Source organism: Zalophus californianus, chromosome 17, assembly GCF_009762305.2.
Source record: "Zalophus californianus isolate mZalCal1 chromosome 17, mZalCal1.pri.v2, whole genome shotgun sequence".
NCBI classification, from domain to species: Eukaryota; Metazoa; Chordata; class Mammalia; order Carnivora; family Otariidae; genus Zalophus; species Zalophus californianus.
In genome coordinates, this window is record NC_045611.1 from 3,408,647 (window position 1) to 3,423,245 (window position 14,599).

Genomic DNA, 14,599 nt, shown 5'->3' on the forward strand with positions numbered 1-14,599 from the left:
ACACATGGGGCCACTCTCCTGAAAAGGAGCATTCGCATCCCTGCTCCTGCCTCTCTCTTCCTGTTTACTCTCTCACCTCATCACCTGATGAGACCTTGATCAGACCTCTCCTGCAGCAGCATGGCCCACCTTCTTCCTTCCTCCCTCCTACGTCCGTCTGTCTGTGTTAGCCCCCCTTCAGAAAATGTTTTCTCCTTTTCATTACTTTATTTTCCGAATATATAAAATACCTCTGTGGTACAGAATGTAAAATGTACAAAAGCATATGTAATAAAAAGTCAGTCTGCCCTTGCCACTCTCCTAGCCGCCTGCGTGGAGGCAGCCATTGTTATTGCTTCCTTGGGTCTCCTTCCAGAATATTCCATGTCTGCATGCACAGACAGGGTCCTGGGCGTATCCCTTTCCTCTTTGCAACATGAGTGGTGGCATTAGACCCGCCATTCCGCCCCTTGTTCCTTCCACGGATCTGCAGGCGCGGGAATGGGCTCCCTCGTGGACAGAGGCATGGTAGTCCCTCGTGTGGCCCGCCCTCAGCGTCTCACCGTCCCCAGCCTGCCTTTCACCCGCCAGGGAGCCCGGCCGTGGGACATTCCGCGGAGCAGCACTGCTAGGTCGGAGGGCGTGCACCCTTGTCATTTTGAGAGTTTTGCCATGTGACCTCGGGAGTTGCACCCAAAGGCCCTGCAACCTTCACGTGGGGAATGACTAAGCTAACAGTGGTAACAGCCTTTTTTTTTTTTTTTTTCTTTCACTCTTGCTATCTCGGGGACGTTTGTTTCATTTCTGCAAGAAAGGTTTGCCTTCATACTGATGTACGACACACGGGCAGAGCAAGGACGCAGGCTGTGAGGGGGCCACACACCCACCAGCATTCTCATCGAGAAACAGACCCCTCCCCTGACCCCTACCAGCCCAGGTCTCTTTCTCCTGCCTCTGTCCTTCCCTGCCCCCGACCTCTGTGTGTGTCACCTCTTCTGTTGAGCAGGGAGCTTCAAACCGCCCAAGCCACGCCCGAAACTCCTCTGAGACCCTCCTCTGAAGCCACTGGGGACACCCAAGGTGAAGGCACGAACTTATCCCAAGCCTCAGTTTCTGCAGTGAGGGCTGGGATGCTCTGGGATGGAGCTGGGGGCACTTCCTGTCTGTCACCCTTGCACGCGGTGCAAATTGTCAGCAAACAGAATTCTACAGCCGACATGGTGCTGCCTCTGGTGGGACGGGGCTTGTACCATACATAGGCTGCAGCTATGTGATCAGGGGCAAGTGGTGAAGACTGTCTTTGCCTCAGTTTCCCCCACTGCCAGGTGGGGCCACAGCAGGCCCTTGATACAAGGAGATGGGGGGGTTCTCATCATGGCTCCCCGTCTTTCGTCTGGGCCAGCGCTTGCTCGGGCCGTGGGCGGGGCTCCCCTCCTGCCCCCTGCAGAGCAGCCCGCGCCCTGGGAAGGTTCTCCCAGCTTGCACTGGCACCAGCGGCATGCAGGGCAGTGGCTGTCCGGTTTCTCTGCACCCTGCCAGCGCCAGATCCCAGAGCATCGGCTGCCCTCTGAGCCCGGGAAGGGCCCATGTGGAGCTGAGGGGGGAGCTGACCGGGGAGCACACTGAAGGGGGCAGCCAGGCCTCCCGAAAGGACTCCCCGGGCGGAGCCACAGCCTCAGCTGTCCGTGGTGGCACGTGCTGCCGCTCTGCGTCCCAAATGCCAAATGCCACTTGGGTCTTGAGCTTTTGATCTGCTCTGCTGTGTGGCCACCCATCCGTGGCCCCTCTCACGCATCAGCTGCCCACTGCTGGGAAGACACGTCCCCGTCCTCAGGGCTCGGTCTCCCCCGGGAGCTCACAGGTTTGCTCAGGATAGCCTCGCTCACCTCCTGCCTCTGAGACCGGCTGGACACCTTCCACTTAACATCCCACATCCTTAGGGGGGCCCTGCAGCTTACAGGTCACTATCCTGGGCGAAAGTTTGAATCTTTATCCTAATAAGGGGGGCAAGGTGGATAGCCCCCTCTGTTATCCCCTCTGTGAGTTTGCCAACAGAGGCTCAGAGAGGGTAAGAAAGTTGCTCAGCCCACACAGCTGGTGGAAGGCAGAGTAGGGCCACCCCGCAGCCCCCTCCCGTGGCTCCAGCGCGGCCACAAAGGACAAAGGAAACCAGCAGCTCCCCGGGGCCTGCTCGGAAAGGCCGAGCTACTGTGGCGAGTTGTAACAGCCATGACCGTGGTTCTCGACTTCTCAACTCGGCGCGGGGGCGGGGGGGCGGTTTGCCCCCCACCCCCACCTCATTACCTAGAGTTGTCAGATTTACGGGGGTGGGGGGAACCATAAACAGGATGCCCAGGCCCATTTGAATTTCAAGTAAATAAGGAATTACTGTCTAGTATAAGTATGCCCCAAATATTGCACGGGACTTGTACTAAAACATTATTTGTATTTTTTTTTTTTTTAATTTGTATTTTATCTGGTAACTCCACCCGCCAAGAAAGGCTGGCTGCATCTGGAGACATTTTCCGGCGTCACAGCCAGAGGGCGCTACAGCCTCTGGAGGCCAAGGCCAAGCCCCCTCCCGTGCACAGGGCAGCCCCCACCACGAGGCGTGAGCCGCGGTGGAACCGTGAGCCACACACAGCAGTGACTCCCACAGGCGGGGCCGCGGCCGGATGCTACGCCTACTTTCTTTGACTTGGGTTCGCACTGCACCCTTACCCACCTGGCCGAAGACCCACGATGCCTCCCAGAGAGGCTGGGGTCCGGAGCCGGGGCCAGGAGCCCACCGGAGTCCGCCCTGGCGCTGGGCGCGGGCCGGCGGGCAGACAGGCCGCAGGTGGCAGGGAGGGGGGCGCCTTCGCCCCACCTCACCACGCCCCACCCTCTCTCCGGCTCCCCCTCCCGGGCTCTCACTCCAGCAGCTCATCCCTGACGCAAGCTGGGGCTTTTTCCTTAATTAAAAAGAGATTTAAAACATCCACTGCGGGCTCCACTGGGCCGGGGCTGCCTTGAAAAGGTAAAACCGCCCTCACTGCCCTGGCCTCATCCATAATAATGCAAGGCTTTCTGCTTAATTGGAATGGAAAAAAAAAAAAAAAGATTAAGTGCATCTGAAACCCTTGGAGGCATTTGTCGGCTTGTTTTTTGAAAGACCTACGCTAAATCCGAATCCGACATCCGGTCATCTCCGAGGAATTAGTGCTGGCCCCACGCACCCCGTTCCTGCCCCAGGGCCTTTGTGCCTGCTGCAGCTGACCCAAGTGCCCTCTCCTTCCCTCCGTTTCTCCGGCCGCCCTCCGACTGGCCCCTCTGGGAAGTCTTTTCTGACTCCCCCCTTCTGACCCAAGCCTGCTGCTCCTTCCCATCATCTGCTTCTTACTACTGACCCAGGCTCTGGAAAGTGTTTGCCTCCTGGCCCAGGGAAGGCAGGCTCCGTGTCAGGTCCCCCAGGACCCTGGGCATGGCCTGACTCCTCTGTGCCTCAGTATGTCCATCTGGAAAATGGGCTTCTCCCACTGTCGGCCTCCCTGGGAGGACCGCATGATGACTCCCCTCGAGGAGCTCACACAGTGCTTCCCCCCCCCCCCCCCCAGCAACGTGAGCCCTCCGGACTGTGGCTTGGAACACCAGGGCCCTCTCGGGGTTTTTTCCAGCTGACACGGAAATCTTTGGGGCCTCACTTCCGCACGCTGGGGCCTGGAGGGTGGAGGAAGGCGCAGTGTGGGGGGAGGAGCAGAGAAACATGCTGAGACTCCGAATGACGCCTAGCACGTAGTGGGTGCTCACTAACCACCTGCCGACTGAGCACCTCCCCTGGGCCCGGCTCCGTGTCGCAAGGGAAGGGAGCATCAGATGAGAAGGCCAGGGCCAAGCGAGGCGTGGTTCCAGCCAGCCAGCCAGCCGGCAGAACTGAGCGTCAGGGTCCGGAGCCCCTGGAGCCCAGGGCTGGTCCAATCCAATAAGGAAAATGTGTCTCCTAGGGTTAAGTCGGAACCAGGGATATTTTGGGGGAGCCGCCCCCACTCCAGCCGTCCCACACCGAGGGTGGGACCGCTCAGGGGGCTAGGAGTAACAACCGCAGGGTGGCACCCAGTAGGTGCTCAATATTGGCTGAATCAATGAATAAGTGCTAAGATCAGAATCTCGTGCTATTAATCACCACTTGTGTTTACTGAGCGTGCTCCGCATGGCCAACTGTGTGGATTTCTCACCTGCAAAATGCCCATAGTGTTTGCACCCCTCCTTGGCTGGAGCGTGGACTTCAGTGTGGGTCTTAATCCCCCCTCAGCGCCCCCTGGAGGTGGGGACGATTATTTACCTTCATTTTGCCGGTGAGGAAACAAGGCCCAAAGAGGTAGAGTCATTACCAGGTGTACTGAAGCCCAGGTGTACGTTCTGGCCTCCACTACATCGTGGGCGCAACGGAGTCACTTGTGTGGGCGACGGTGCCTTTGGGAAGAGTGGACACAGTCCCAGGGACTTGGGCCCAGGCGGAGTCTCCAAGCTGGGTGCCTGTCCGAGTGCCATTCTCAAAAGAAGCAGCAGAGGGCACCCTTGAGCCACGAAGCCTGCCGAGGGCAACAGGTGTGGACTGCGGCCTGGGAGTGGCCTGGGGGCTGCTGAGAGCAGCACAGGGAACTGGGGCATCCTGAGCAGAGCACAGGCCTGGCTCGGGGCTTCTGAAGGATGAGAAGTGGTGGCTGATGCCAGAAGGGGCAGGGCAGGAGCTCAGGTGGGAGCCACCGGGCCTCCGCGGGCCCTCCTGGCACCTTCTTTCTCTGAGCCTTGGTCTTCTCGCCTGGAGAACAGCCGTGGGCCCAGTATGCACCCCAAGGGGTGGTGTGAGGAAGCGGCCTGGTCCCCAACCCCGGTCTCCCCCAGGCGCCAGCCAGCCAGCAGGCTCACCCTTGGCCATGTCTCCCGCACTGGGTAGCCCCACGGCCCATGCCAGGTACTTCATGCCTGCAAGACCGGTGTAACCCCTTCTACAGCCAGAAAACAAGCTCAGAGTGGGGCCCTGTGCTCACACAGTCACCTTAGCTTGTGGGTTCCCTGCCCTGGCTGTTAGACTCACCTGGGTGCTTCTAAAAATCCTGGCAGCCCCAGGGGCACCTGGGTGGCTCAGTCGGTTAAGCATCGACCCTTGATCTCAGCTCAGGTCTTGATCTCAGGGCCAAGAGTTTAAGCCCCATGCTGGGCTCCACGCTGGGCCTGGAACCCACTTAAAAAAAAAAAAATCCTGGTGGCCGGTGTAGGGCAGAGAAATCGGGCTCTCTGGGGGTGGGGCCCCCATCGGTATTTTTCAAACTTCCCACGTGATTTCCAGCGGGCAGCCAAGATGGAAAACCACTCCCCTCGAGCTGGGAAAAGGGCAGAACCAGGTTTCAGAGGAAGTCTGTCTGGCCTCGCTGCCCAGTGTCTCCCCACTTCACCCGCAGAGAAGGCCGGCTCCTGGAGGCCAGGGTTTTGGCAGTCTGGCCTGCTCTAAATCCAGGACCAAGAACACTGCGTGCCCCAGAGCAGGGGCCCAGTCAGGGTCAGGTGACCTCCTCCCGCACAGGCTCCCTATTGCACTCCAAAATCTTTCATTATTTCTGGGGCGCTGGGGTCTGCTCCCCACCCCCTGTTTCCTTGGGGCCTGGCCCCCTAGAATCCCAGCCAAGCCCACCCCTTCAGGAAATGGGCTTTTAATGGCCTGAGGCGGGCACGTAATTAACAAGTAACAATTCTGGCTTTAGCACAAATGAGCTCCTTGTCTGGGGCAGGGTTGGCATTTGTCTTTAATCCCCAAAGTAGGCTTTATCTCCTGAGAGCTTTTTCCCTCTTGCTCAGCCACCTCTGCTCGAAGCTGGGCAGCCCCCGGCGGGGGGCGGGGGGGGGGGATTGGAGAAGTGCTGGAGTCCCACCCCCCCCCTTTTCCCCCCCCCCCCCCCCCCCGCCTCGAGCATCTCTCCAGGGCCCACTGAGTGACCTGATGCTTCCCGATTAAGAATGTGGGCTTTGTTGCCAAGCTCCCAGAACCTGTTAAAATGCAAATGTGGGGCCCCGGGAGGAGTGTGGCTCTTCCCTATTAGCATTTTATTTTAGAACTTGGGAATATTCACGGAGGAAGGGGCCTCGGAGATGGAGCAGGGAGGCTCCCTCCTGTTAACAGATAACAATAATCAGAGCTTCCTTTTGTTGCCAGCACTCCATGAGACGCTCTTTATGGATGATTATAGAGAAAGCTAACAGGGATTGAGCACCCTCTAGGCCCCTGGCTTGCTGGGCAAGGGCTTTATGTGAATTCATTCATTTCCTCGAGCCCAACACCCATCCGACGTTAGGTACTGTCACTTTACCACAGCAGGTGGGGCTCAGATTTTGTTCTTGTCTTTGGCGTTAAGCAGCCTCAGGCTTTTGAGTTTCTGTTACTGCCTGTTAGGACCTCAGACAGGTTCCAGATCCACACTCCCTGACTTCTGGAGGTTACAGAGCCTAGGGACTGGTGGCCCGCAGCCCTTGGGCCAAATCCGGCCCACCGCCCGTTTTTTGTCAAAGTTTTATTGGGGGACGCCTGGGTGGCTCTGTCGGTTTCAGCATGGGACCCTTGGTATCAGCTCAGGTCATGATCTTGGGGTTGTGAGTTCAAGCCCTGCGCTGGCCCCTGGAAACTACTTTAAATATAAAGAAAGAAAGAAAGAAAGTTTTATTGAAATGCAGCCCCTCATTCATTTGCCTATCGTCAGTGGCAGCTTTCCTGTGACAATGGCAAAGTGAAGCAGTTGCAGCAGAAGACTGCAGAGCCCCCAGGGTAAAAAATACTTCCCGCCTGGCCCTTTTCAGAAAGTTTGCCAGCTCCATCATATAGAATTGTGGTTACGAGAAGCACCAGCTTGCGGAGTCAGACAGGTTGGGCTTGGGCTCTGATCCTGGCCTCCAGCCCACACTAGCTGTTCAACTGAGTGCAAGTGCTTTCTCCCTCTGGTCCTCAGTCTCCACATCCATGAGATGGGGCTGGTTGCACTTTGCACCTCAGCGAGGAACAGTGAAGACCGAAGGAGAAAGTGCCCATCGGGCGCTCAGCACCGTGAACGGCATGCAGCAAATAATCCTAGATGTCAGCCATTACAGGTGATAACAGGACGGCCTCCTCCAAGTGGCTTCCTTTGCATTACATTCTGGGTTGTACTGCTTTCAATCAAGTTGGCGGCAGCCTCAGTGGGTGCTCCCGAGGGGCTCGGAGTCTGATGAGGAAACCTGGCCTCTTCCCGCAGAACTAACTGGCCTGGCCAGTTTTGGGGCGGTGGCGGGGGGGGGGTGGTGTACCACCCCAGGGAGGACAGAGGATCCGGCTTCAGGGCTGGAAGGCTGCTGTGTTCACCGGGAGGGAGCAGGCCGTCTGCCAGGCACGGTGTCATCTTCTTCCCAGCCCACAGACGTGGGTCCGGCCACCCTGTTTTGTCAGTGAAAGCAGGAAGTCAGAGGGAACACAGTCCAAAGAACAGCCTCACTCCTGACAGCAGCTGCAGGCTCAGGGGTCCAATGATTTCCTAGAAAGACGGACAGAACTCACTGGAGGCTCTCGTGCTCGCGGTGATGATTTATTACGGGGAAGGGACACAGATTCCAACCAGCTGAGCCGAGGGAGTGTGTGGGGCGGAGTCCAGGAAAGTTCCAGACAGAGCTCCCACATGCATTACACTCTTGGTAAAAATGTGTGATACACACACACACACACACACACACACACACACACACACACACACACACAGTGGTGCCAACCAGGGAAGATCGCCTGAGCCTTAGTGTTCAGAGTTTTTACTGGGTGTTCTGGGCTGAATTGTGCTCCCCAAAATTCATATATTGAAGTCCTAGCCCCCAGGACCCTAGCACGTGACCTTCTTTGGAAATGGGGTTGCTGTTGCAGATGTAATTAGTTAAAACGAGGACATCCTGGAGTAGGGTAATAATCCGGTATGGATTATTATGGGTTATAATCCGTGATCCAATATGATTGGTGTCCCCATGAAAAGGGAACATTTGGACAGAGACTCACACACAGGGAGAAGCTGTGTGAAGATGAAGGCAGAAATCGGGGTGATATGTCTGTAAGCCAGAGGACACCAAACATTGCCCGCAAACCACGGAGAGCCGGCGGGGAGAGGCATGGGGCACGGTCTCCCTCGCAGCCTCAGGAGCAGCCAGCCCTGGTGGCATGGAGCTCTCGACTTCTGGCCTCCAGACTGGGGGAGAGTAAGGTTCTGTTGTTGGGGCCTCACAGTCTGTGGTCCTTTGTCACAGCAACCCAAGGACACAAGTACATTGGGACTCCATTACAAAGGCACGGTTGATTGCCCATGAGGCAGATCTGTCTCCAGTCCCTTTGGGTGTCACCCAGAGTCCGCGTGGCTGGACTCTCCAAAATGACCAGGGCCCCCAGGCAAACAAAGCCTCTCCTGCCAGGCATGGCAGCCCAGGGGCTTAGAGGTGGCCTCCCAGAAGCCGAGCACAGAGGCCAGACCTCTTTCCCAATCAGAGGCCCAGAGAGGAGACGTGACCTGCCCAGGGTGGCACGGATAGCGAGCCGTTGGCCTGATTTAGAGCCAGCGTGCTCACCACTGTGTCCGTTGCTGGCAGCTTTTCTGAGCACATGGCCCAGGTCAAGCTGCAGATGGGCCAAGAAATTGGCCTGATTCCATTGCTTTAGGTCACCTGATGTTCATGCTTTTGTGGATTCAAACAGGCTGTCTTTGACAGTCCAGGCATGAACTGCCCATCAGCGGAGCACCCCTTAGGTGGCCAGAGGTCACCCTGAGAAGCCGCCTGTGATTTTTCCCACAGCACAGTGGGAACAGTGCATTCCCCCTGTGCACCTGCTATCCTTCCTCCTCCTGTGGTCAGGGTGAGCGATGGGGACCACATCAGCTTCCAATTCTGTATGACAAATTACCCTCAAACTCAGCGGCTTTAACATGTATTATCTCCGTGTCTGTGGCTTGGGAATTCAGGAACGACTTTGCTGGGAGCTTCTGGCTCAGGGTCTCTTGTGGGACGACATTTAAGTGGTCAACCAGGGCTGCAGTGTCATCCAAAGGCTTGACTGGGCTGGAGGACTCCCCCTCCTGGTGGCTCCCTCAGAGGGCTGTTGGCAGGAAGCCTCAGTCCCTCACCACACACCCCCGGCTGCTAGCTTGTCCCCACAGCATGGTGGCTGGCTTCCCCCAGAGCGAGAGGGCAAGGAAGAAGTTGCAGTCCTTTGTGACCTTGTCTTGGAAGTCCCACGCCATGCCTTCCGTCATATGTCGTGTGCAAGAATCCATGCTGAGTCCACCCACATGGAAGGGGAAGTGGATCAGACTCCATCTCTTGGGGACACACGTGAGAACCACTGACCACCCCCCCCCCCCGCCAGGGGCCATTGAGGAGCAGCAGGAATAACCATCACCCCATTCCCCAGCTCCTGCTGTTGACTAGGGACCCAGATACCTGAGCGAATGTCATCCCAGTCCGGGATTGTTTGGGGTGAAAAACAAGGTGGTGGGGGGTCTAGAGACAAGGATTTTTACAGCCAGTTCAGCAGTGCCTGGAGGTGTTTCTCATTTCCAGTTTAAAGCACTCCACTTGCTCTCTCCCAGGCACTGTGTGGGCCCAAGGGAGACAGATGAGTGAGACACTCGCTGTCCTCCAGACGCTCACAGTAAAGGGAGACAGAATTAAGAACGAATGTTTCAGTACAGTGTGATCAGTGCTGGAAGAAGATTGATGAATGAATCAGTGTAGATGGACAAAGGAGGGAGGGATCGCATGTGCTTGGGACATCTTCCCCAAAGAAGAGCCTATTTTGCTGGGCTTTGAAGGGTAAGCAGGAGCCCATTGCCCTGCAAAGGAAGAAAGAACATTCCAGGCAGAGAGAGTAAATGTGCAAAGGCCCAAAGGCATTGGGAGCCCAGGCATTTGGGGAACGGTGAGCAGTTTGGGGAGTGTGGGCAAGTGGCAGGGAATGAAGCTGCCCGTAGTTCGGGCCAGGTTGTGAAGGCCGGCTATAATTTATGATCAACATTTCCCAAAATGTATGTCACAACTCATGGTTCTGTGAGATGTTAACAGGCATTCTTTCAAAAACAGACCCCGAGGTTACTTAAAAGTTCAGGAAGCCCAGGGTTGACCTCAGTGAAAGCCGCTTCCCTACTGCAGGACTTCTCAGAGCCTTTAATTCTCTCTAACATGCATGAGAATCTCCATGAGAAAGATAGATTAGATGGGATCCAGTCAACATTCAAATATGTGGTATTCCCAAACTCATGTGATTGTGGGACCCCCTTCCTGAGGGAGTCTCAGGAGGCCAGTGTTCTAGGGAACACACTTTGGGAGCTATTGCTTATAGCTGGTTGTCAGGAGGCAGCGAGGGTCCTGCAGGTACGTGGTATGATCCGGTTCTCAGTTTCTGGCCCGGAGACTGGTGAGGGGCATGGGGAGGGAGAGAGAAGACTCTGCAGAGATGCTGAGGGATGGCACCTGCGGGCCTGAGGTTGGCTAGTTTGCCTCGGGGGTTGGAGGGTGAAGCAGGAAAGGGAGGAATTATGGCGCACATTCTGGTTTCTAGCGCATCGTGGCTCCGCTGACTCAGAGGGGAAGCATGGAGCAAGGCGTGTGATGTTGATGACTCGGGGATGCTTTTCTGTCAGCTGGAGGTCTGTACCCGGGCAGGGCCGGGCCACCGGAACCTCATTAGCAGCAGCCTTCAGGACCACAAATTCACCGCCGTGGAAGAGATGGACAAATGGCTGGGAAAGCCCAGCTTTTACCCAAACTGACACAGGAAGAAACAGAAAACCTGACCAGCCCCCTGTCGATGAAAGACACCGAATTCCTAACCCAAAGTCTCTGCCCAAAGCAAATGCCAGGCTCAGACAGCTCCGCTGGGGAATCCGGTCCAATGCATCAGGGAGAAATGAGCCCCATGTCACAGACACCCTTTCAGGTGGTGACGTGGGGGAGAGGTATTGGCAGGCAGGGCTCCGCGTCGGTCGGGCCGCGTTCCCGTTTGAGCTGCGCGGCTCTCGTCCATTCAGAACCCTGTTCTGGGCGCCCGCTGTGTGTCAGACACTGCTCTGGGCACTGGGGCCACGTCAGTGGACAAAGCGGGGACAACTCAGTGCCCTCCCCGAACGATGCAAGCTTGGACAGGCCATCCAGCGGCGGGGGGGGGGGGTTCCCTCCCCGTGTGTGCAAAGTGGAGCAGCGGGGAGGGAGGGAGGCCGGCAGGCAACCCACGGCGGGCAGTTCCAGGCGGCCACTGATGCTTGTCTCCCTGTCGTGTGTGTGTGTACCTGTGTGTCCCACGGCCTGCCCTCTCAGGCTTTAAAATGTGTGGCGGTAGCGGTAGCCATGACGAGGCCCCCGTCCTGAGCGACAAACACCTGGACGTGCCCAACATCATCATCACCCCCCCGACCCCCACGGGCATGATGCTGCCACGGGACTCCAGGCAGACAGGTGAGGTGCCCTGCCACCGCTGCCAAGCTGGCTGGGGACAGGTCCCGGGGGGCCCCCCTTTGTGCCGTGGGTCTGAGCTCACGTCCCCACCTGCCGGGGTTTGTTAAAAATTTATGCTGGGATCTGCGTAGGCTCCACCGAGGGCCCCTCGCACGCACCAGCCTCGGCAAGATGTGGCCTATTAAGTAATTAGCTAGACAGCCCCTGCCGGCAGCCGGGGCACGTGATGGATGGGGCTGGGCAGGCCCAGCAAGGTAATGGATGGATGTGCCTTCCCCTGCCAGCTGGGGACTGGTGCTCCGTCTTGCTGGCCACAGCAGTTCAGCTGGACAGGACAGCCTTGGAAACACACCACGTCTGGGCCTCCTAGATGCTGCTCACTGCAGGGAGTGGGGAGGAGACAGACTTGTTTCCAGAGAGAGGTACAGACCCGTGCCCTCACCTGTGGACACCGTGGACACTGTTGGAGCTGGTGGGACGGCTTGTTCATTTGTTCATCAAGGAGAGTTAGGGGGCCATACCTGTGCTAGGTGCTGAGGCTGCCGTTGTGAATAATAGTAATAAAAAATACTGATGTTAGCAGTGAGCAGTTTCTCATTGAGTCCTCAGGGTGACTCTAGGCTAGGTCCTGTTTTCATCCCCGTTTCACGGATGGGCAAACTGAGGGTCAGAGAGGGTGAGATGCTCACCACAGAGCTGGTAAGTGGCAGGGTTGGGATTCAGACCCAGCCGTGTGATCTGGAGCCCGCCCTGTGGCCCCTAGGCTAGGCGCCCTCCCAGTGGCTCGCATCAGTCAGCCAACCAGCCGTCAGGACATCAGTCCCGCCTGGCTCTTGCTGGGAGCACAGGCTGACCAGGCTTGATGTGGGGGGGCTGGGTAGACTTTTCCAGAAGTGCTGAGCTTGCCCACCACCCACTGGATCCCCTCTGGGTCGGGCCCTATGCGGGGACTGGTGCTGGGCCATTCTCAGTAATGACTCACCCTGGGTCACCTTCCTGTATCACCCTCCCAAGTGCCAGGCACTGGGCTGAAGGTTTCGCACAACTTATTCTCCTGCCAACCCTGAGGGCTGTGAGTACCACCCTTATCACTAGTTTACAGATGGGAGTCCTGAGGTCCAGAGAGGGACAGTGACTCACCCAAGGGCACACAGCAAGGTGGGAGAAGAGCTGAGCTCTTGCTCCGTGTCCAACCAGAGAGCTCAGTGCAGGCAGCAGAGGCTCAGGCCCTTTGCTCTGCCATTAGGCTCGCTGTCCTGCCAGGCTTGGTGTCCAAATCTGTAGAATGGGGTTATAACCACCGTCCCCGCCCCCGGGGCCAATGTGAGCGCGGGGAGGCTCAGGGTTACTTTACAGGGTCAGAGTCCCTGAGCTCGCAGAGGAATTCCGGAACCCCAGAGAGGCCCGTTTAAGTGGAAGCTGCTGCAGGGGTGGATCAGCGCCGAGGGCCTGCACAGCTGTACCCTCCCCTCCTACCCGCCCAGACCCCGTGCCTCCGCTTTTCCCCTTTCAGAGAACGGAGGCATAGGATAAAGGGCGCGGACCTCGGGGTCAGAGGACCCTGAATTCACATCCCTGCTCTGTGACTTAGCACCCTGTGACACTGAGCAAGAGGGGCTACCTCCCTGAGCCTTGATTTCCCCATCTGTAAAATGGTGCCTCAGAGAGGCTGGGGAGGATCCGGTGACAAGAAGGGCAGAGTCCGACCTCACGCGCGGCACAGGGGCAGTGCTGCTCATATTCTCACCAGTGGTATTTAGGGGCAGAAGGAGAACACCAGACCTGGGTAGCACTTCTTCCAGTGTTGCTGGCTCCAGTGATGACCAGAGACCTGGGCCTCCCCAGGCGGTGAGGGGTTGGGCCGCCCTGGCTGGCTTGGATCAGGTCTGTCCTGCTCTGGGCCTCAACTTCCCATCTCTAGGACAGGGTCATGGAGGTCCCGACCTCCCGTCCAGTCCCAGCCTTGAAGGCACCTCCCAGAAGATGCTGAGCCAAGGGTGGGGCCAGGGGTACAATCCGAGAAACCTCAGCCAGGGCCCCGGGTGAGCTCTGCATTCGGTGTGGGCGGAGGGTGCGTGGGGAAGGCCCACGAGACCCAGTGTCACCCGGGTCCCCTGTCAGCATCCTTACCCGCCTCTATGTGTGTGTGGGGGGGGGAGTTCAAGGTGGCGGTACAAAGCGGGGAGCCCGGAGGCTCTGGCCTTGGAGCTCTGGGGGAAAGGGAGCCTGGATGTGATGGGTGCCCACCCAGACACTGACTCCTCGTCTTCCTCCTAGTCTGGCTGGACGAGACAGGGTCGTGCCCAGAGGATGGAGAAATAGACCCCGAAGCCTGAGGAGGAGGCACAGGTCGGAGACGGTCCTGCTCCAGGGACCACCCCCCAACCCCACGAGTCCCTGGGGGCGTGGCTGCCTGGGGCAGATGCACCGAGCACGCCGGACGCTGGATGGGAGAAGGGAAGAATCCGGCACCTGAGCAGCTGCAACGTGGCAAGAAGAGCAAGGAATCGGCCGGCCCTGCCTGCTTGCAGAGCCACGTTTCCCGGGCCCCGCTGAGCTGAGCTGACCGGACCTCTCACGCCCACACGGTCATGGTGACAGCCACCGGGGTGGAGGGAGAGACTTTCTCCTGGACAAACGTACCCTCCCTGAGCCCTCGGCCACACAGTTGGGTGTGCACGAGGTCAACACACACAGGAACTTGCAGAGGAGTGGCTCCGTTTTTTACAAGTTGTTTTACAGATATCAAAACAGTCCAGAAAGTGATTTATAATTCCTTTTTTGTATTATAAATAAAGGTCATCTGTAACAAACAGTGAACCCTGCTCCTTGGGCTGGGCAGAGACGTTGGAACGCACGCAGGTACAGAGGTGAAGAGAATGGCTTCCTACAGAGGGCGGGGCGGGGCTCGCCGGTGTGTGTGTGGGGGGGGGCCTTCCGATGGTCGTGGCCCCCCCCCCCCCCCGATTCGCACTCTGCCACGGAAGCCTGAGCAAGGCCCAAGGCACGGATTCTGAAGTCGTGTGGGGGCCCGAGTCCCAGCTCCGTCTTCGCCAGCTGTGGGATCCTCGTCATGATATATGTCTAGGATGGGGGGCAGTGGTTCTGGGTTTGGTGTTTTTCGAGAACATTAAACCCT

At 57.7% G+C, this 14,599-nt stretch overlaps 1 protein-coding gene across 3 annotated transcripts in view; it reads left to right on the forward strand.

The window, feature by feature from the left end:
• The window catches only part of C17H16orf74 (chromosome 17 C16orf74 homolog), a 31,375-nt gene extending 17,111 nt beyond the window's left edge, over nt 1-14,264 (forward strand). For all 3 annotated transcript variants that reach the window (XM_027619068.2, XM_027619067.2, XM_027619066.2), the window contains 2 exons: nt 11,323-11,460; nt 13,738-14,264. In XM_027619068.2, coding sequence (XP_027474869.1) covers nt 11,323-11,460; nt 13,738-13,796 — 197 coding nt within the window. In that variant the 3' untranslated portion in view covers nt 13,797-14,264. The remainder of the gene's footprint in view (nt 1-11,322; nt 11,461-13,737) is intronic.
• The last annotated feature ends 335 nt before the right edge of the window (nt 14,265-14,599 follow it).